General features: G+C 30.7%; 1 protein-coding gene across 4 annotated transcripts in view; it reads right to left on the bottom strand.

The window, feature by feature from the left end:
* Window positions 1-6034: 6034 nt before the first annotated feature.
* Window positions 6035-24752, bottom strand: part of LOC118196523 (tyrosine-protein kinase Fyn-like) — an 86006-nt gene continuing 67288 nt past the window's right edge. For all 4 annotated transcript variants that reach the window (XM_035367985.2, XM_035367983.2, XM_035367984.2 and 1 more), the window contains 2 exons: window positions 19780-19911; window positions 6035-15755 (listed from right to left, as the gene is read on the bottom strand). In XM_035367985.2, coding sequence (XP_035223876.1) covers window positions 15541-15755; window positions 19780-19911 — 347 coding nt within the window. In that variant the 3' untranslated portion in view covers window positions 6035-15540. The remainder of the gene's footprint in view (window positions 15756-19779; window positions 19912-24752) is intronic.

Below are 24752 nucleotides of genomic sequence, written 5' to 3'. Positions count from 1 at the left end.
AATGTCAATTGAAGTGAAGCCAGAAATTGCATAAACAGACTCATAGCTAACGGTACGATATCCACATACGACCCGCAGAAGTACCCGCCTTTGAACGCGTCGTAAATATCTACAATTTATCTTCTTCTTGAGCGATATACCCCAGACTTTAGAGCCATACATAATGAAGTGTGCAATTCCTTGTTTATAGACGAGCGAATGAACATTGTAATTAATACCGTATGTGTTGCGTGCAATACGACTTAATCCACGCTGTAATATATCACATTTCTTTAATACATAAGTTAAGTGTTGTTTCCAAGAAAATTTACAGTCGAGAAAAACCCCAAGATATTTCATTTGCTTTACCACAGTCAAAGGGGTGCCGTCGAGAGATAACTGAAATGCATCATAACAGATGTTTCGCTTTTCAATAATCATGACCCTGGTTTTATCAAGATTAAAGTCTAATTTAAAACTTTCTGACCAGTCGGAGGCGAGATTTAAAGCCTCTTGTGCCTGTAAAAAAGTAGCAGGAAGGTCCCTATTTTGGAAGCAAAACAAGACATCATCCGCAAGGGCTATAGTATCACAACAAGCAAGATTTTCCAGTTTTGATAAGAGATCATTAATAATAATATTTCAAAACGTAGGTCCTGAAACTGAGCCTTGAGCGCAACCCTTTTAAGGTGACGAATTACAGAAGCCGAGCCCAATTGCAGTTTGGCCGCCCGATCATTTAAAAAGTCAGCAGCAAGTGAAAAAAATATTCATTGGTAGTTCTACCTTTTTGAGAAGATTGAAAATACAAGGCCACCACGCATAGTCGAAGGCGCCCTTAATATCCAAAAAGACCAAAATAGTGTGCAAGTTTTTCTTTTTACCTTTCTGAACAATTTCATTCAAGCGTGAAAGAGCGTCTTCAGAATTTCTTTGAGGTGTAAAACCGTACTGATTACCAGAAAGAAGGTCTCCATGGCAGAAATACCAGCAAATTCTGTTAATAAAAAGTTTTTCCAAGCACTTACCTAAAGCAGGAAGTAATACATCTAAGATTATCTAGCTGAGGAACCCTAGACTCATTTCCTTTAGGAATAAGAATTACTTCAGCATGTTTCCCAACACGTGGGAAAATGCCAACATTTAGGCAAACGTTAAAAAGTTTATGGAGAAATTGAGAAAACATTAAATGAAACTGTTTAATAATCTCATTTGAAATAGAATCAGAACTAGGTAATTTATTTGGTTCCAGCATAGAAATTACTGTATTAACTTCATCGCAGGAAAACATAGGATCAACAAAAGAAGAATAAGCATTATGCGCAGATTGACGGTATTGTTTATGCAATTCATCATCATTTTCCTCCAGATCGAAGGAGAAAGATTTCTGAAGCACAGCAGTAATTGTCTCTTCTAAAGAGTTAGTTGTCTTTCCAACCAGTTATTTCAATATTTTTCATGAAATCTCTTTTAATTACATACGTGTAAATCTTTTTCCATACATTGTGAACATCAATGGTTGAAAGAAATGTTTTCCAAGACTGAGATTTAGCATCGGCAAGCTTTTGATTGTACACTTCTCTATATTCAAGATATTTACCTTTATAAAGTTCTCTAAGAGGCGGGTTTTTACAACGCTGAAATCTACGCCTAGAGGCATTAAGCCTCTTTCTCATACAAAAAATTTCGGTAGACCACCAAGGAACATTGTGCTTACCGTGATTCCTAACAGGTATGGAAATTAAAGATGCCTGGAAAAGAACAGAACTAAGATTCTCAACAAGAGTATTTTGGGCAAGAACCGTCAGTACAGTTGTTAAGAATATCAATGAAATGGGTGACGCGAGAACAAAATTTTCGAAAACGATCCCAATTTGCTTTCCTTGTATTGAAGATTTTAAAAGGAACATTTGAGGTGTCTCGTAGAACGTAAAGAGACAAAATTCAAATTCAATCATCATGTGATCAGAAAGGGATTCATTTTCAGACAGCCGCCAACTGAAACATCCTGGAGAAGATCTGAATCTACATGCCATTGCTACCCGAACATGCACGGCTATCGAGCAATGATTTTCTTCACTTTTTTGTTTGCTCCCCTAATTTTTTTAAGCAGTGTTATGTGGGTCATGACCTGTCTTTAACAACACACAAGATTCACTTAAACCTGAAACAAGGCGGTTTCTTGCAGTCGGTTTTATACAGTTAATTGATGAAAACACCTACTTACAAGCGTATGAAAACCCAAACGTTGTAAATAGTGCTATGGCAATTTTTTTAAAAATTTTTTGTAGGAGATCGTTTCACTGGTCAAATATTAAGTTTTCTGAATTTTCGATGCAATATTTGGAAACAGCATACTCTACTTCTCCTTCTTCGCCATGTTTGACAAATTTATTCACTCACTCAATAATTTTCTTGAATTTCTATGCTTCATTTCCAAATTGACAAAATCCAATACCTCATAAGATGTCACTTTAAGCTCATCCAGTTTAGCAAAGTGAGGTCTTGAAGTAAACTTCAACGCTTTCTCCAAATTCTGAAACAGAAAATCGCGCTGATACTATTTCCTTTGAATTTTCTAAATAGCTCTTAAATAAATTTTCTGTGTGTTCGTAAAACAATTTATAGGCAAAACTGGACATCAATTCAAAGTCTCTTTTAAGTGAAGTAAAATTTTAAATTTCTTTGTTTCAATATCTTTCAAGAATACGTTTTCAATATCTTTGAAGAATCCGTTAAGTTTATGCTGTAAGGATGTTACAACCTCAAATAATCAATTTGCAGTTTGTCCTTCTCCTTGCAATTCCATATTAACATCATTATATAGTGTTGTAAAGACGTAGAAAAACATTAAATTACACAGCCAAATAGGATACACGAGTTCTGGGAATTCTTGCTCCTTTTCTGTTATAAAAAATCGAATTTCATCCAAACGTTCGTCAAATCTGGAGAACTTGTCCACGACTCAGCCAATGAATGTTCTTGTACATACAACGTCCACTACATTGATATTCTACTTCCTGTAACAACTTCCATAACTGGCGATTAATTATACCCCGTGCAGATACGATGTTCAAAATTTAATAATTACAGACAGACCATTTTGTAATGACTTTATACTAGCTTTTGCACATAGTGTTTGTTGATGCAAAATGCAATGAAGTTACACAATGCTATGTTACAAACCCATTATGTATTTCTACCATATTTGGGGCACCATACAATTGTTTTTAAAGTCAAACCCCATTTTTAATGCAAGTTCTTGCTTTATTGCATTCATTATAGCTTTACCTGTGATCGTGGTTGGTAAACCCAGCAATGCAACTAATTCCTCTCTCATTACATAGAAAATTGAACGAAAACAGCCTTGCTCGTAAGGTCACATCGGTGCTTTCATCAAGGCATACTGAAAACTTCTCGACGTTATCTAAATTAGTATTTGCTTTAAAACATCTTAACTCATTTTTATTATTTCTATCCTTCACAGTATTCCTTGCTAGTAGGCAATTCTTTAATTCTACTGTTTATTTGTTGGGGAAAACTTCAAATAACTTGTCGGATGTGACTAAAAAAGTCGTCTTCAGAAACTCACAATCCGAAAGTGGTTTCCCAAGAACGAGACATATGAAAATTCTCTCCAATGATATTACTCTTTGGATTAAAAGAAGATACAAAACAACTTGTTTATCTTGTGCACGCTTTACTTTTTGTGCAATAAACTCTTCTTTCTTCGTTTTGCACAAAGCACATATTTTTATGATTCATCTCGAAATAACAGTTTACAGCAAATGTGTGAGATACTAACATTACAGAGCACAAGGAACACAGAACTTTGTTGCTTTCTTCTATTATTCCATAGTCTGTTGTCCACTGTTCTTTAAAATTCTGCGATTATCCTTGCTATATTTCTGTTTCCCCCCCCCTCGGAAGCATATTTGTCAGGTTCGCGTTCAGAATAAAAATTAAAAAAAAACACGACGCAAAAAAATAAGCTACGCCCACAAATTAAAATTTTTTTAACTCGCATGACCCTTCATGATTTTGATGGAAGAAATTCAATTTCTTTATCCCAGGGACTTTCAGAGTATAACTTCATCTAAACAAAGTAACAAGTCATACTCCGAAACATACCATTACATTCCTTGAAAAAAGTGAAGCATGATACAAGTATTACATATATGTCTTGTCAACAAATTCCTGAGAATTTCACCAAATGGACTAGTATGCCCTTTATCTCTTGAAAATAGCTCTTTCAAAGTGCAAACCGACCAAGATTGATGGACTCCAGAAAGTAGTAGAAGAAGAAAAAGAAACCAATAACCAGGAAATTTTACATAAAGCCCTTCTATCATGAAAATCAGAATGCAGACTTATAGTCTGAAAAAAGGCTATCAAACTAAAATCTTAAGAAGTACTTTTTATATGTTACAAATTAATTAAATTGCCCAGAATCGTTCTAAAAGTGTGTAAACACCTTGTGTATATTATAACAAGCAGGACTCAAAACAGAGAAAAATTAACACATTAGAAAAAATTTGAAGTTTATGTTTCAATATTCAGTAACAGTTCTATGCAAATAATTTCAACAATACAAATGTCCCAAAATAGACGTAAGTGACTATATATTAACAATGGGATTGGTAACGAATGGTACTAGATGAATATAAAATGAATTTGGAGAGTTTAGAAGTAAGAACTGTTTTAAAGTACTAATAAATAATTTGTATCTTAGAGAATATGTTCAATGGTAGAAAAATTCAATGCTGAATTAGAAACTAACATATAATAATGGTATTACTTACTTTTAGCGGTGATCACTAAATGAAGCGGATAATTTGGCATAAACACTGTGATATTTCTGATAATGCAACAAAGATACAATTTAATTTCAGAATACTTAGAAACATGAGAAAATTCACAATTTTAATTTAGCAATTATCATTTTACTATAATTAAGTTAGAAATGCATTATCTCCAACATTGGAGTACGAAAAGCTAGTAGGTTTTTCATGCTGGGTGGTGGCACAATTTTGAAGTAGCTCCAAACTGACTTAAAATTCATTTTATAATGCACGATTCAATTACAGAATTCTTTATAAGATAATAATATAAAATATATCAACATTTTATTACGTAGATAAGTTTATTTTCTTTGGCTTAAATTTTATTTTCTTTGGCTAACTTCATTTTGTAATTACCTCACAGGTTCACACTAAGAAAATCCTGAGTGGGGGCAAAAAAGCTTTTATTTATTAAAATATTTTTAAATATGATGAAAATAAAATTAATAATTAATGTATAAACTGAAATGTGGATAAACTTAGTAATATGTCATTTACTACTGTAAAACAAATATTAACTTATAAAACATTAATTAAATCTTCCAAGTTCAACAAATTTCTATTTTGTAATTTTTCAGTAGGTTAAGACAATTCAGATCAATTAAAATTTAATAAGAAAAATTGTATTAAAAATCACTAAGGGTGAGGGAATAGAATTCGCACAATTGTCATTATTGGAAACATTTTCTTTAGTACAGGTTAAAAATTGAGAACCAGGAGATTCAAGGTTCTGGTGGAAAACTAGAAAATGCGATGAAAAACAAGGAAAACAGGTAAAATCAGGAGAGTTGTAGCTGTGGGAATGACAATTTTGTCATTTGCACTAAAGCAAATATTAAATATGTTATAAAACTTCAAAACGTATTTCACAAAATCGCTAATCCGATGTGCAAATAAAAGAAGAAACAAAATGTAATGGGGGATGGGACTAAGGATGAAAAGAAGTACAAAATGAAAAATCTAAAGCACACAAAATTCATTAGGGGGGGATAAGAAGAGGTTAAATGAATAAAATGGTAGAAAATTGTTTTTACTGCAGAATTTTTTCCTGTAGCCCTACACTCAATTTGGTTATTATATGATGAAACTCCAAGCAAAATTTTATTGAATTTTTTAGTATTAGAGGTTGTGATAAGAACATTAAATCACCTCTTCATAGATAAAATACTTTACACTGATGTTGAGAAAAAATTACAAACATATAACACATAAAGTTATTTTCAGAAATCTATTTAATTTTCAACCTTGTCTTATAATACAATGGAAAAATAACACATTCCTCTGTGAATTATTAACTATCACATGTAAAGGCTTGCTAAACATTTGATGTTTGGTAGAAATGCCAGAAGCAATTAAAATTACTTTTGATATAAATATAATTTATATAAAAACTTTGATTTTTTTTCCACAATAGCTTTTACACAGTCAATAAAAACTGCTTCTTTTTACTAGTGGCTTATTATTAAAATACAATAAAACCTGGTCATGACATTTTCTATTATTGCAAGGTAAAAAAAATATGTAATGTTGAGGAAGAAACTTTTAATTATGTTAAAAAATGAACAAAACAGGATATATATATATATAAATGAGTATCACAATAAATCGTCAATCGATGCATGCAGCATCTTATTTAAAACAGAGCTTTTGATATTGTCTCAGAAATTAACATTCTGTTAAAAGTTTCTATATTATAATAAGTTACAGACAATGTAAAATCAGTTTAAATTACAAAAGCTCTGATTTAAATAATCTGTGATTATCATATACTTTAGAAAAAAATTCTGAGCAATGTTCCTTCACAAAAAAGGTTCTTTCAGAAACTAGGGGATAGAGATTATATAATATATAACAAATAAGCTTTATTAGGAAAATACACTGATCAAAATAAATATTTTAGATGAGAACTTATATTACCAGAAATCTTTAGTAGCATCTATTTGTTGCATACAGAAAACATAGAACAAGGGATAATCTGGTAAAATAATAATTTGGAGATAAAGGACAGAGAAAAATTGTAACACTTTGAAAAATAAGGCAAATATACAATGGCAGTGTATGTTTAAGTATCTCAAACTTTATAAAATGGTTAGTTTCCATAAAATCAATGATTTGCATTGTGAAGAAATATACTGCAGAATATATAATTAAATTCAGTCAAATGGCAATCATTGCAAATATCTTTACAATTAAACAAGGAATTTCAGAAATCAGGAAATGAAAAATAAAGTTCAAATAGATACATGAATTTAATTTAGCTAATGGCATTCATCTAAATAAAGTGTTCATTAGTTTATGAAATAATCAGTAAATACTAATTCAGCCATGCAGAAATGAAAGCAATGTTTTTTAGAAACTTATTGTGCCTAACGGCAGCTAAATGTATAATAAATTCTGATAAATGACAATAAATATTTAACATACACACATAAACATATATATGCATATGCAGATATTTATGCAATTACATCATAAAATACAATCAAATCTCATTAATTTTACATAAATTGCTTCCGAGTATAAATCTGAAAGCATATTTTAATAGTCTATTCCATTTCACGCGTTTTCAGCCACCATTTTAGTGTATTTCAATTCAAAATTCAAGAAAGGTTCAACTTAGATACACTAAAGACAATTTTTCTCTAACCCTTTCAACCTTGTATATTGTTAAATAAAATCTTTTCTCTTAGTTTATGGACATTTATATGCATCTGAAACTTCTACACTACCATGGCCTATCAAATTCATGTACATACATATAATTAGATAATTTTATCATTGGCAAAATTCACAGGGCAATCACAGAATAGTGAAATTTCGTGAAAAATTTCATGGCCTGGAATTTATACAAAAACTTTTGAATATTTACATTAATATATATTCTACCCCAAAAGCCTCCCACTTTTTAATACAGATAACCAAACACATATTAAATTTGTTGAATTAAATCTTACATTTACATATCATTATTATCATCATATGATATCAAGATTTCTATTCTTTTTTAAAAGGGAAGATTTTCTTATTTTATTATTAATGTTACTTTTAACATTATTAAATGAATTTATTTAAACATAAAAAAACTAACAATTATACTAGACATAAAAAAGAACAAGAGAAAAATTAAATCTGTCAAAACATTTAAACTCAGAAAATACCCTATAAAAGCTTGCATCAAAATACTTGTGTATTATCACTCTGATTATGACTATTTACAAAAGGAAGACTAATAAGAACTTTGAAAATTGGATTTAAAGGATACAATTTATTTCAAATCAATGAGATTCATAAAGTGAAAATTATGCATTTTAATAAATACGTTTATTTATGCCTTACACAATCATCAAGTACAAAGATGTACAATGTGCTAGCTATTTTTGTTTCTACTAAGGCCAAAGTAATTGCTGCACTGTATTCCTCCATACTATTATGGGAGAATTGTTTTAAAAAATCTTTTAATAATTTCATACCTAATTAAAATTAAAATAATACTTTTAATTTTTTTTAAGTGCAATGAAAAGGGAGCATAAAACTGCAGTACAGGAAAAAATACCGAGAAAATAAACGACAGATTTCACAATTTTGATGACTTGCTGTGCAAGTTACATATAATATGCTACAAACATCTGAAGATAAATGACTTAAAATTTAATCAAAATATGATTTATCATGAGTAAATTTCATATTAACAAACAATGTAAAATTCAAGAAAATATTTTTGACAGTAAAATCCCCCTGAAACATGTAAATGCTTATATATGTTTAACCATCTCAGTGGTGTTGCTTTTAGATCCGAAATGAAGAGTTACTTTTAAACAGAATTGATTAGCTACATTTGTATAATCACTTATTTTATTCTTTGATTTCATAACCTTGCTTTTACTAGAATGCTAATTGTACTATTAAAGGAAATAAAGAAGAAATATATTTTAAATAACTACATAATAGACACCAAGTAGCAATAGATCTCATGACTAAATAAAAGTGGTTATGTTGCTCAGAAGGTTAATATTTTAACTTTCACATCTTGGGGGGGGGGGAAGAACCTGTGCTGCTATCTGTTACAAAACTTTATCTTAAATTTGCTTTAACGTTAGAGGAATACTTCAGACACTATTACAAAATTTGTATAGATATCTGATAGTGACCTGCCAATCTGAAGGAAGACTTGCATTTGAAAAATATGACAAATGTTTGTGTAAAATGCTCTTGAAATAGATACAGCATCTCTATAAAATTAACATCAATTTAAAGTTGAAATGTGCCTAATTTTTATGTTTTCTTGCATTTACCATGATGCTTTCTCACCAATCATTTGGTTCAAGAGAAATTCCTCTATAAGCATAAAATATTCAGATCAATTTCACAGTTATGCTACTCTTTCAAGAGAAAAATAAACAAATTCCAGATACACTAAAAAATGATTAATTTTAATACATAATTACTGTATCATTGATAGATGTTTAAAAGAGTAAGCAAATCTACAATAAAATACAAAAATGTTCCAGCAGTTTAAGAAACCTCATAACTTAGCAAAGAAAAAGCTAATAACAGACTATTTAAAATGACAGATGAATATCAAAAGCACTTTTAAGCATAATAGATCAAATTTTATTGAATATTTTGCCCATTTTTTACTACAATATTACCCTAGTCATGTTTTTATCACATAAAACACTCAAACAGTTTTCAGCAAGGCCCAAGAAAAAATGTTTTTATCTCTAGAATTGGGGGGGAGACATGCTGTTGCTGAGATATTGCACGTTTCAAATCTTACTGTAAACGCTTTAAGAACTGCAGAACAATACTGAGCAATTATCTTTTCCCCTTTCAATATAGCTCTCAATTTCCCCCCCCCAACCTGACAGACTTTAGAGAGTACTGAAGTCCTAGTCTTAAGTATTCAAGATTAGATTTTTAAACTGCATCTAAACAAAGCTGAGTTTGTGTGAAAAAAAAAATATAGTTTCCATTCAATTTCATTTCCACTTCATATTTTGTGAATATTTAATATTTTTAATGTAGAAATATACTTTTTTTATTTATTAAAAAATATGGATATTCTCCCAAATTTAGTTTACGATGAAATTGTTATGCATAAGTTCAATCATGAATTAAGAATTTGGGCAAAAATAAATAAATAAACAGATTTTTAAAGCACACTTGAATTATTAATAAAAAGAAATGGAGGGAGAACGAAATAAAACAATGGCTTTGATAATTATATGAACACAGCTTTTATCAGTGGATCCAGAGGTTTAATTCTTATTCTTGACCAAGCAGAATTTTTATAACAGCACTTGATTGCATTCTACTAGTTTCACCAAGTATTTTACTGACACTGCATGTAAGACACAAAAAACACACAGGTTAACAGACTACATATTTTTAAAGAAAAGCTTATTAAAATATATACTTGTAAATCAAGAGATCATAATTTTTTACCTCCAGTTTCATATAGTAAAAAGATATATTCACTTTTAGCTAACACTTAAATTTTAAACACACACACACACACACATTTAAAAAAAAAAAAAAAAAAAGGAGAGTTAAAAACAATCATATGATCATTTTAAAACAGCTGATACATTTATACTCTGATAACTGTCATTCTGAAACAATATACTCTTTAATGTTATAAAAGTCTACTTTACACATGCATTTCTGGCAATGTTTCGAGCTTATACTTCTTTCCATTTTTAAACAGGAAAAACATTTAAAAACTCTATTCATTTATAGCAAATTATGATTAAAAACTGAACCCTCTTAAGCTTTAACAGCTATTTTAAAAAAATTGTTTTTAGTTTATGATTTTTTTTTTTTTTATTTGCAAAAAAGCAACACGTGGATATGAAAAGTTTTGTTTAGAAACCATTTTAAAATTTTAATAAGGAAGTTAAAAAATAAACTAGTTGCATGTATCTTGATTTATTCTCATCTTGTTCTATAAATTACATTGCAAAAAAGCAATAAACTTAAAAGGGAAGAAATAGGTATCCTATGTTAATGAACTAACACAGAATTTATATTATTTGTTGAAGACTTTGAATGGGTAGTGGGCTACCAGCGGCTAAGCGGTCGCTAAAATGGTAGCTCAGCCTGAGGTTCGAATTTGATGAATGGACTGGCTGAATGGGCATTTTCATGATTTTCCCCATGTGTAAATGTGTATACGAGTCAGTTTCCCTTAGAAAGTCCTTCATGAAGGCATCCCTCCCCATAGGCAAATAGCCCTTGTGGGCTTTGCCATAATCAAATAAACAGGGATGGCCAACCTTTTTGGGAAGAGTGCCACTATCTGGGAAAAAAGAAAAGGTTATGCGTGCCATTTCCAACATACTAAAAAATACAAACAGGTGAAAAATTTAGTAGTACTTATATGCTGATTATAAGATTTTTATGCAAATAGCACATTTTGTTATGCAAGTCCGGGTAGTAGACATTTAAAAAATATAATAAATAAAACAAATGTATAAACTAGAGATTTATTGTTAATAAACATTTTTAAAGGTTCAGTGAGTTAGGTTATGCATAAAATAAAAGTCATATTTTGAAACATTTAACTCTAAAATAACTATTAAACAGTAAGTATTTAATAAATGTGGTTTTTGAATATGTAGTTTTTTACTAAATCATCTATATTCGGATTAGTTCTTCAAGATGCTACCAAAATTAGGTGTTTAAGATATGTGTCAGTTAATCTTAAACCATATTTTTGATGTTATTATGTTCATTATAGAAAACAATTGTTCACAAACATCAAGCCTATAACAATACCTGACAGCAAAATCGTGTAAATTTGGAAAATTGCTTGTTGGCACAAATTTCCAAGATCAATACAATTTGGATCATTTTCAGACGAAATACGTTCTTTATACTTACTTTTCAGTGTAGTATGCAGTTATAATTCAATAATTTGGATTTGGATTTCAGTTGAATAACAATTAACATTTTGCAGAGAAAGTGAATTTTTATATTTATTTCAGTGCATTTACGAGTGTATCTATTGAGAGAGTTCTTACACACGGTATTATTATTATTTTTTCATATCCTTAAATTTTTCAATATTCTTCATATGCTACTGCTGAAACTCTGCCGTGCTACACTGCGGCATGTATGCCACGGGCTGGCCATCCCTGAAATTGGCTAGCTTAATGTTTCAGTCAAAAGAAAAAGAAAAATTTTCTCAACTTTAAATAATTCTGAAAATGATAACTGAATCATTACATTGTAAAAAAAAAAATAAATAAAAGCTCAGTCTCAGAATGAGAAATTAAAACATTTAGTCGAGCTCTTATCTGGAGATGAACTCAAGGACAACACAATATTCAATTAATCTTCTAGCTTTGACACCACAAAAATACATGAAGAGGATAAATGCTTTTAATTAAATATTTTTACCTTTTTTACCACTACCAGCCAAAGACAAATAGCTAAAAGAGGTATATGGCCCATAATTGATCAATCTAAGTTTGGTGGAAAATTTTTAGCTGTAATACTAGATGTGGAGAAAAAGAACAATTTTGGACTGAGGTATGATTACAAAATAGTGATGCTTTTGCCACAATAAAACCTAAAAACTATAAGTAATCATACCAACAGGCTGGCTATTGCATGCCCAAAGTATATGCATTGTAATATGCCTTTCATTAATAACTTGCTGATCATGCTAATATATTCAAAATTTACATTACATTCTTATGCACATATCTTAGAAGACCTATAATTTTAGGGCACAAAAGGACAGTCTGTCATATTTATATAAATAAGACTGGTAGTGAATAGTTCAGTTTCAAAAAATGATCACTTTAAAATCTTATAATGCTAAGATTCATCAGATATTTTAAAAACTTGAGAAATGTGCATGCCTTCATCCAGAAATTAATGAGATTTAACTGCATACATATATAGATATACATACAATGATATATATATATATATATATATATAAAGCACAAGTAATTCTTTTTTGTTTAAAAATAGACATGAATGAAAATGCAAAGTTAACATTAATTTCTCACAAAATGAGTACAAAAAATTGAGAATTTTTCCCCCTTTCTTACTGACTTACATAACACACTTATATTACAATATAACTAAACATTATTACTTGGAACATTTGTTTACTCCTATTGGTAAAACATGTAAAGCTCGTGATCTCGACAATTAACAAGAATCAACGGGAAGAATCTGAATTTTTGAATATTTTTAAAACTAAACTAAATAGTAGAATTACTACTAATATGAAATTTGATGAAACACATCTTAACAAACATTTTCAAAGCAATAGAAATTTTCTAAAAAAATGAAAACTATAAAAAAGTGCTAAGAGAAGAATGTGCTGTTACTTGTAAATTAATGTAAATGCATTTAATGAAAATTGTATTAAAAATGTATGATTTCAGAAAATCTAATTATTTTAAGAGTAATGGGAAAATGCCTTGTAAAACAATAACTCAGCTTTAAGTATTTCCAAAACATGCGAGTATGCAAAATATACCGTATTTGACGGCATATAAGACGAACCTTTATTTAGAAGGCCACACACAAGAAAAAAAAAGTTTCAATAGTACGACCACAATAACTTAAAATGTGTTTTCTTTTAGTTCTCACGTTTCGTAAAAGCCAAATAAACAATCATTGAATGCAATTACCAAACATACTTTTATTAAGGAAAATTAACAAACGAAAAGCTATTTTGAACATGATATGTAAATTTCAATAATGAATAAATGAATGAACGGCAAGCAATCAAACATAGTACAAAAAACAAAAAAAAAAAAAAAGCAGAAACAACACAAAATACAGATTCAAGAAAAACGTTGCCTATCACGAAATATGCCTGAGGCCAAGATGGAGCTGGGCATCAAAGGTTATATTTTTGTTTTTTAGCAGTCTTCAGTTGCTCTTCCTGCAGGCTCCATAGACGTAAAGTGACCGTCAAACCTGTTCGAACTTCGACATCAGCTTTGAGCTTTGGCGCTTTTTGGCGACAGATATTTCACACATGCGCAAAATAATTATGGCAGATGTAGAAAAAGTTATGTTCGTCTAGACCTTTATCCAGGCTAAAAATAGCATTCAGTATTGAAAGTTAACCTGTGTCCTTCACGTATAAGACGCAGGTAACATTTTTGAGACCAAATTTAGGAAAAAAAAAAAGTGCGTCTTATATGCCATCAAATACGGTAATTCATAAAAAGCAAAAACTGATATTATGTATATATCCAAATAATTTAGAAATTTTTATAAATAATGGGTATACTTCATAAATATACTTAAATACAGTTAACCTTTGAAAAATGCAGATTTGAAGTGGCAGAAAAATTGATTGCAAGTAGGTTCCCTCGCCCTCTAAGACATATGATGAATCAATTTTTAGACAATCTGCTATGTTTTTTAAAACTTGTAGCTAAATAGCATAGTCTATTAGTAAGTAAAGAAAAATCTGGTTTTCCCACGAGTGCATAAAAATACATTTGAACCTGCAATAAAAACTTGTTTCTCATGCTCTATTCTTGGTAGCATACTTAACATCAAGTAACCAGAGCACATAAATTTACTTACCGATCCTACTATAATATACTTTTAAATCTTTGTATCTACAAATAATTTCTTTCTTTCCTCTCAGTTATTTTATTGTAAAAAGAGAATAAATGAGAATATATACAACACATAAAATATGAAACTTGTTCCTCATGCCACCAGTAAAGTTTCTATTTAAAATTAGGCTATTAGCATTTAAAGATTTCAGGCAGAAGTTTTACGCAAGTTTTTGGCAACATGAAGAATCAGAAGTCCTAGTCCCAATGTCAAAGGTCAACTGTACTTATGCATTTTATTTCAATAAAACATGATATTACAGATATATATAAAATACACAAAAGCTTTTGAATTTTTTTTCCACTTACATTTATAAATAACTATACAAACATCAAAACGAAACCAGATATTAAGAAGGCATGTCATTCAATTATTTTAGTTAAAGGTACGTAAAATAAGCAGTTACAAAATAATATGAATTTCTTATTATAAAATACATAAAGACGCAAAGCTATTACAACTAGTAAGATATACCAAAATGTATAATTTATTTCAGAAAGTGCATTAAATGCTTAAATAATAGAAACACTTCTGAAATTATGTTTAGCACAGTCCTCTAAAAATGAATAACAATGTACAAATAAATAAATTTTGATGCATGTTATGTTTTCTTCAATGTATATAAACGCAAAAATTTAAATTATTTTGTTTACAGCAGATAGAATCTTCAAGATATTTATAAAATTACTAAATAGTTGAAAGAAAACTGTAATATGAAAATGACTTGCTGAGACTTTTGATAAAAATGAGGCTACTCCTAAAATGCAAGCTTTATATAAAAACTCTTCTCATTTCTAGTTAACTTTGGCACAATGTCTGGAAGCTTAAAATTTAAATTTCTGTACTCTAAAATTGAAGCATTTGAGATTTAAAAAGCAACAAACATTTTGAGTGATAAAAATGACAAACACTTTATGACAAAAATATGTATTTACATGCCATTAATAAATGCTAAAAATGATACATTCACAAAACATCTTGGGAGCTCTTTTCTGCCTGAAAAAACTTCAGGAGATATATAAAACATTCAAAGTTAAAAAAAAAGTTCTCATTTAAATATTTTATATTTTGACACCGTTCAACGGATGAAACACAAAGTATACAATCTTGGATGCTTTCAGAAATCTTCGGCATTACGATAACTTGGCTCTGTAGACACAAAATAATCATCAAAAAAGCCAAACAGGAACTCAAATGTGGGTCTTTTTTCTGGATCTGCATCCCAACATTGTAACATCATTGAATAAACTGAATCTGGACATTCACAGTTTGAAGGTTTGGGCATTCTGTAACCTCTTTCCACTTGCTCAATTACTTCACGATTGTGCATGCCTAAAAGAACATTTCAAAAAATGAATAAATGATAAAAAGCGCTGTTGAAACTCTCACCGACAATCATGTGATTTGCGCATGCGTGCAGCAAAAACTAAATCAGAACTTTTTAGTTGAACTTTGAAAACTCGTGCTGGACGTTTGAGTGAAATATGTTAATCCTATTCTTCTGTGTTACATATATATTTTAGTTTAGTGCTGTGATGCATTAAATATCTGATTATCCTAGAAACCTCCCTTTTTCTGTGAGTAGTGTATAGATGTACTTAAGAAAAATACTCCCGGATATCCCTTTGGAGAAGAGAGGAGATCGACTAAATGGTCCTTTTAGTATTTTTCTTACTACACTATTCACAGAAAAAGGGAGGCTTCTAAGATAATATGATATTTAATTTGCATCACAGCACTAAACTAAAATATATATGTAACACAGAAGAATAGGATTAACATGTTTCACTCAAACGTCCATCACGAGTTCTCAAAGTTCAATTAAAAAGTTCTGATTTAGTTTTTGCTGCGCGCATGCACAAATCATGTGGTTGTCGGTGAGAGTTTCAACAAGCGCTAACATATTGAAATTTACAAAAGACAATTCTGTACTGTAAATTGTAGTTAGTTACACTTAATTATAATAAGAACAACCTTTTGAAAATATCAGATAAAACCAAGAGCATTAAATCCATCAGATCTTTTTTAAGTTTTAAGAAGTTGGTTGGTTGGCTAATCTGCAAGTTTTATTTGTCCGATTGCAGAAAAAGGCACGAAAACAATCTGCCTATTAATTAGCATGGAACCCTTAAGAAACTAAATAATACTAAACTAATTTTTCACAATGAGTTAATAAATATCTCCAAAACTAGTATATGCAGCAGAATGTATGGCAAATAAATGTTAATAGGAATTTTCTATCCTTAATTTTTATATTTTATAAACTAATTGAATTTTGGAAGGATTGGAAGGATTTGCAAGACAGATGGTTTTCAAGTTTTTGACATGTTGCAACACCTGCATGTAGTTGCAGTTCACTTTGTTGCTCCTGCTTTCTCAGGAGGTGATGAACAAGAAGGACATTCCTGAATTCCCTGAACAGGGCCAATGCACTCCCATTTAGCAGACACTCCCTGATAATGGACAAAAGCCTTGGTCCTATTAGTATTCATTAATAGGAGGTATGACAATATATATATATATATATATATATATATTTACTAGCAGTCAATAAGAAATTATAAAGTAATTAGTAACTATGCAGCAAAACAAAAATTCAAAATATATGGTGATTCACAAAAAGTGTCTATCAAACAACTGGTGAATCACAACCCATAGTTTAGAAACCATTGCCTAATACAGTTCCAAATAAATTGGTCTTAATCATTTCAAGTTTCATTCCCTCCTAAAAAATACTACAGTTGAGCATACAACCCTCCTCCCCCTCAAAAAAGCCCATCAGATCCAGTTATCACAGAAGTCATTAATATTGATTTCCAACATGCTGCAGTTATTGTTCTAAAAAAAAGTAAAATGAAAAATGCATTAAGTGTGAAAACATACATAGCTATGAGGTATTCAATATCACTATTTAACGTAAATGACATGCTATAAATAGATTTGGTACTACAGTTGAGCAGATATGACATACTGCTGTGTTCTATGGGTTTGCGGATTTGGAATGATAAATGGAAACACTTAATAAAGAATCAGAACGCAATTTATTCGCCAGCATTACACAGAAGACTTCCAAAGACACATTTACAGTTGTCTAAAAACTATGATAAACACACTGAAGCAATTAGCAACACAACCTGCAAGCTACAACGGAGAAGACAGCTTTACGGCAAAACACTAAAGTACAGCTCCCACCTGGGTTCGGTCGTTCTCGAGCTAAAACATCACAGAACTATACAAATTCGGCACTGCGCACAACTTAGCACTGCCTTTCTCTCCATATACACAATAACCTATTTTTTTGCTTTAAAAAAAAAAAAAAAAATTCCAACCCAAAATATTTTATCATACAACACGGTACATCCTTGGAATATGAATTTCTGCATTCTCTATTGTTGAACAAAATGCCATAATTCTGAAGGAATGCAATGCTTTTTCATCAGCTAACAAACTCTAGTCTCATTATGATTCCTTACCAAAATAAATAAAATCGAATTTAAAGGTAGAAATTAGTACTTGTCTGCTACATACATGCCAGTTGCCACATAAATATTTTTCAGGAAAGAGAGAGAGGTAATCAAAAAGAACAAAGAACCATGAAAGCATATGAATAAATGATTTCAAGAAACTTCCAAATAAAACTACACAAGAGGAAGGATTTCTAATATGAAACATTTCAAACTTCACAAACACATTATATGAAGAGCTCTTTGTACACTTTATATGACATACATTATTTTATTATCTCCTCCATTCATGTATATAACCATTTTATATTCTTATAAATAACATTCATAAGTTTTATCATAACCTTCAGTATAATCCCGTTTAATGCTGAACTAGTTATGATTCCAAACCTGATGGGCTCTTCCATAAACCTTCCAGTAATTTTGACAGAGGTAGTTTGAGCTCACTTACAAAAGCTCTCTTAATCTTCGGTAACTGGAATTACAAAATCTGATAATTTGAAGATACATAAAATACACATTTACATTACAATCAAAAGATGTATAACTTTTTATTAATACCCAGATAAGTTACTAAATTAATTAAAACATTCAACTTTCCAAACTAATATTTTGTTATTTTAAAACATTTGGCAACAATCAAAATCGTAAAAACAACTTTGTATTTAGCGTAGGTATAATGAAACACTCAATCGATTTCGAGGGCAGCTAAAGGTCCCTCCTCATCAGCAGAAAGAAATACCTAGAAAGAAGAAAATAAAGGAGTCACAGAAACACGTGGTCCTTATCAGCACTGCACGTTGTTATAACTAGATTTTTAATCAGAGTTGCACTGGCCGCCTACTTTTACTGAGCCAGGCTATCTGATCGAGCATGAAAAATTAGAGAAGTTAAAATAGGGAGCGAGGGGCAAATGCACCTTACGCTCAAAATCTGAACTTCAAATAATGGAAAGCAACCACTGAATGAATTTTTGTACCCTCTGGTAGTACCAAACGCAAGGAGATAACGCCATCTATCAGCAAAAATAACTGAATTAAGATAGTAGAATTTTAAAGGCATTAGGAAGGACTGGATTGGACTTCAAATCATTAACTAAACCTGCTAAATCTTTGTGAATGTGAAAAGCCTCAAGAAAATCCAATTCACCTATGGAAGAAGCCTTTTGGATAATTTTTGCAGATCCAAAATCAAAATTATGGTTAAAAGTCCAACTATGATACGCTATTGAAGACTTGTTAATTTCGCCTTTTCTGACATAAGATTCATGTTCCTTGATACGAAACTTCAACGTTCTTTTCGTTTGGCCGATATATCTTAAACCACACTGACACGATATACTATAAATTCCCCAAGAATTCAAGACAGAAACGCAATCTTTTAGAATCGAAGGGTGAATTTTATTAATAGGGGAGAAACCGACTTGAAAATTGAATTTCTGGAGAATCTGTGCAATTTTATAGCTAACAGAAGGATAAAATGGAAGCACGACAAGGTCATTAATATTATTTCTAACAGTGGATTCTAGGTTTCTAAGGTCATTAATATTATTTCTAAGAGTGGATATTATTTCTAACTGGCAACAAATTAGAAATAAGCACTGATATATATATAAGAAGATATTTTTAAATTCCCAAGGCTTTTTCCCCAGAAAGAGAAGTTTTGTTAAAATACCCTCAGACTAAAAAATAACTACAGGGGGAAAAAATCAATAAAAACTTAAAAATTTAAAGATCAAGATTGAAAATACCCTGTGTTTTATACAAAATATGCAGAATAATTTATGACAGAAATAAAATCCATGGTAAAGGCTCCCTGATTTGCATTTAACATAATCCAACAAACTAGAATAAATGTCTTAAAATCTACTTTAAGCCTGGATAAGGACATACCTGGATAAGGAACTTGGCCATGAGTAATAAGTTCATAAAGTAATATTCCATAAGACCATACATCAGATTTTATGGAAAACCTTCCAAGTAATGCTGCTTCTGGGGCAGTCCATTTGATTGGAAACTTAGCACCTGAAATAAGAGGAAGATAAACAAAATGACATTGCTTTTATATGCATCAAAATATCCTAATGTACTGTCATTATATATGATATGAATTGTTATTTTCTAGAAAAAATTATATTCTTAACTTAAATAAATTTCAAATAGAGCTGGGAGGGAAACTTAGTTATTCTCACAACAATTATTCATACGTAGAGCTAGTAACTTAGTTATCATCTTCACTGAACCTTAAAAGTAAAAAATCTGATGTGTACACCACATGACTTCCTTGTAAGGAATATTAAATTATATGCATTTTTTCTTGCATTTCATTTAAACTTATAAGATTGAGTTAAACCTACTTTGCCGACACCCGCAAAAACCACAATAGAATAAATGCATTCTTTAAAATTTACTTTGTTTACCATAGCGACACTCTGGCGCTAGGTTCACTTAACAGTATTATATTTCGTTCATATTGGAACTCAATGCGCAAAATTTATATCATTTAAAGAATTATCTAATCGTTGCCACATGTTCTATTCAAATACTATAATAAAGCTAGAATGATGTATAAAAGAAATTAAGCAAACAAAACAAAAAAGAAACAGTTTTTCACAGACGATTGAGTATTTCTCATTCAATTAATTCAGTTTTCACTTTGCGACAAGGCAAATATACATAAAAACTCAAAATATCTGTATCAAAAATTATGAAGTCAATCTTAAACGCTTATTTCCTCGAAAAAATTTAAGAAAGGATTAAGCATGATTTAAATAATAAATGAAGGCGTTATCTTTGTTGTTGCGAAGCTAAGTTTCTCTAGATTGGCAATAAATCCACTATCCTGCTGTTTCAAATGTAAACAAGTGCAATGGCCGCCATCAAAAACATTATTGTGCTTAGCGGCACTTAAACAATTTTAAAATTGTTCATAATTTTAAAAATATTGCATACAAATTTACTAAAGGCATAAAAACCTTAACCAGAAGATAAGAACAACATAATTCAATCATTTTTAAAGCAAAAAATGTAGAATTTACAAACATACAAGAGTAAAGAAACTGAGATCACTGAACTGGGTAACAGAGTGGATATATATATAAATATATTTATATACGTCTGCTGTGGCCGATTGCAACCAAAATACGAGGTGCACATCTACATGTTATAGCAGTCATATATAAAATTTCAACGTTCTGGGGCTACTCGTTTTTGAGTTATGCGAGATACGTACGTATGTACATACGTTCGTACAGACGCCATGAAAAATTCTCTTCAGAATTCATTTTAAAGCAGTTTTATAATTTTTTGGGAGGAAAAGACTCTTTTATTCTGTCCTTACGTACATATATCATGGAAATACATTGTTAAATTGCATTTGAAAGAGGTCAAAATGGGATATTTTCATTGAAATATGCTGCATGAAACTTTTCGCGATTACAATACTTCCTTTTTACTAAGTACAAGGAAGTAAAAATAACTATTCAGATCTTTTCAAGATAACTTAAAAAAAAAAAAAAAAAAAAAAAAAAAGCAAATTTCAATGTTACATGAGATTTAGTAATTAATAACAAGCCTACAACAATCCACCTTCTTTTTTTTAAAAAAAAAAAAAAAAAACTTTTTACAGCTGGATATGTGAATAGAAAAATTAAAAATTACTTAATATAGAAAAAAATTCATATGAAAAACATTTCAATTTGTGCTTAAAAATAATACCATCAGGAACAGGTTCAGATAAAAATATCTAATGAGTACAATTTTAATATTTAAACAGCTTATATATTTAAGCCTATTCATTTTGTGTTTCATCATAAAACGTCAGAGTTTTTCTAACAAAAATTATGCACCTTTTAAGCACTATTAAAAAATATTGTCTTTGAGAACTAAAATCAGAAAGACTTAAAATAAAATTAGACTTCTGGTAAGGGTACGCTTCTGTATAAGACTCAAAAATGAGAAATAACTGTAAAACTCAATATGACAGTACTTCACACACTTGAAAACAGTTATGAATGTTACACATACATTCCCTCCTCCCCCAAACTAAAGATTCCAATAATTAACAATATTCCTGTTTTAAATGTTGGTAATGTCCTCTGGCATATAATAACAGCCTAAGCACTAACATTAAAATGTTATAATTCATCCAAGCCCCCAAAGCAAAAAATTATCTTTTTAAGGCTTAGCAATTTATAAATTATTTCAAAATCTTATTTTCTCAATTAACACTGGTTTTTTCTATATGTTTTACTAAAAAGAAGATGAAAAATAATTTGACAAATATTATGATGCAAGTCAGTTTTATTTTCTCAGAGACAAAATTACACTAATATAAAAATTAAGTATCTTTCAACAAAGTTATCTAAACTGGAGATAATAGCAGCAACAATAGTGCAATAGGTTGAGTCATTCAAGATTTCGAAGTACAAGAAACTAGACAGGTCATGCAAGATTAAAGGACATCCTTTGTCAGGTCAAAAAGTCTAGAGTTTATCTGCCTGCCCATCCTAATTTTAAAAGATGAAGTTTGTCTTCTGCTCTGCCTGAACTGAGACATGACAGCATGCTTGCTTGACTGCTTAGACTATTTTTTCTAACATGCATTCTTTTTTAAAACATTCATCAGAACTGTCCTAACTATGTAACAATTATTAACATTTCACAAATTTAGCCCAAACTGAAACTGTAGATTTCTTTAATTGCTGCATAAGAGGAATGCTGAATAATATTTCTGATTTTTGCCTTTTATCTAAAAGTAAAAACTTTATTTAGATTTTAACCCACCCACAAATACATAAAGAGATAAAAACCCACCCACAAATGCATAAAGAGAAAGGCAATAAAGCAAATGTTTGCAAAGCAGAAGGTATACTGCACAAAAAAAGGGGGTGGGACAGTTCTTTTTCTCCCGTTCTACTGGGCTAGTGATGAGTCGGTACTACCGAACCGGGTATTTTGTAACGGGTACTGAAAATCAGTACATCCAAGTACCCGTTACTTCAGTACCAAAATCGGTACTTTTCGGTATTCGTTACTTCTGTACCGAAACGGGTACTTTTCAGGATTCATTACTTCTGTACTGAAACAGGCACTTTTCGGTATTCGTTACTTCTGTACTGAAACGGGTACTTTTCGGTATTCGTTACTTCTGTACCGAAACGGGTGCTTTTTGGTATTCGTTACTTCTGAACCAAAACGGGTGCTTTTCGGTATTCACTACTTTGCAACGAAAATATGCGTCTCTTCTCGGTATTCGTTACTGGAGGATCGATGAGGGTTCAGCTCACTTCGGTTTTGGTACGAGGACAGTAAAATCTGATTGTATTTGCGAAATGGTGATATGCACTCCTTGTGTCCATGTTAAAACAGACTGATCATTGTCACATGTCATGCAATATTACGTAAACTTATACTTGCAGTTCAAAAACGTAGCACTACATTATAGATCATATTTCAGACTTTATTTTTTAAATTTAAACTATATGTTTTAATGACATCTGTAAATATAACAATAATAATGATTCGTGCACTTATTTTGTATGAAATAAGAGAAAAGTTTACAGCAAAAAACATAATTAATATACAATAGCAATAAAATTACAATTTCTGCCGCTACCCTATTTTCAAAACCTACTCTCAATGCCTCTTCTTTTTTTTTTTTTTTTTGGAAAAAAAGGAATGTAAGTAAAAAAAAAAAAAAAAAAAAAAAAAAAAAAAAAAAAAAAAAAAAAAACATGAAAGTTGCTTTTGCCCCAATTAAGGAAATACCTTCAAATTTTGGTAATTTAAAAATAACTTCAAAATTCAATCTGCTGATTTTAAACATTTTTATTTTAATCAAAATATGATGTCACACTTCTTGTTACCCCCTCCTCCGCCTTGTCACAAACTGTCACAATTTCACTAACCCCCCTCCAAGTGTGACATCATTTATGGACGACCCCTTTCAAAAAATTGATAGAGCACCCATTGATTTTGCTGCACCTGCACACAAGACACAACCGAAAGTGAAAATGTTTCCATCCATCCACTTCCCGTGCCAATCCTCCCAGCCCCCACTGGCCATCAAAAACAATCTACGCAAACCCAACACCAGAAACTACCCGCCGCGTTCTCCTGCTCCTCAGACACTTCCGTAGTTGACATGTTTTCTGATATTCAATCTTACTCTGTACAGATAAAATCAAACATGTGGTGACGTGGCAGAGTTCCTTCAGTGTGCAAAATTGTTAGCTGCATATTTCGGTACTCCAAATCGTTACTAGGGTACTTCGGTACTCCAAATCGTTACTAGGATACTTCAGTACTCCAAATCGTTACTAGGGTACTCCGGTACAGCAAACCGTTACTAGGGTACTCTGGTACAGCAAACCATTACTCCGGTATTTCGTTACTTCGGTACTCCAAATCGTTACTTGGGTACTCGGTACTTGAAATCGTTTTTCGGTACTTTTCAAAGTAACGGTTACTTGAGTAACCGATATTTTGTACCGGGTACAAGAAAGTACCTAAGTTGCCCATCACTATACTGGGCCAATTGACGAAATTCAAATTGTGTTTTTTCATGTCTTGAAAGTGCAACTTAAGATATACATTAGATTTATATATAGCATTGTTTTAATATAGGTAATTTGACACAAAATCGGACTTTTTCTGAAATGGCATGACAATTTTTTTCTGTATTTCAATTCTATGACTCAAATTATGCCTAAATATTAAATTTTGTAAAATCTGAGGTGAAACTTACAGAGAAATTAAAAAATTTACCTTGGCACATTTTTTTCAGTTTGCCCCCAGAATAATTTCTTGGCAAACTTCTTAATTTGCAGCAAACTATTTTCCTTTCCTTTTTTTATTGTATACGA

This window comes from Stegodyphus dumicola, chromosome 9, assembly GCF_044657685.1.
Source record: "Stegodyphus dumicola isolate Sdum_Otavi_A_Nest chromosome 9, ASM4465768v1".
Classification (NCBI taxonomy): Eukaryota; Metazoa; Arthropoda; class Arachnida; order Araneae; family Eresidae; genus Stegodyphus; species Stegodyphus dumicola.
This window is presented reverse-complemented; position numbering and strand designations above follow the sequence as displayed.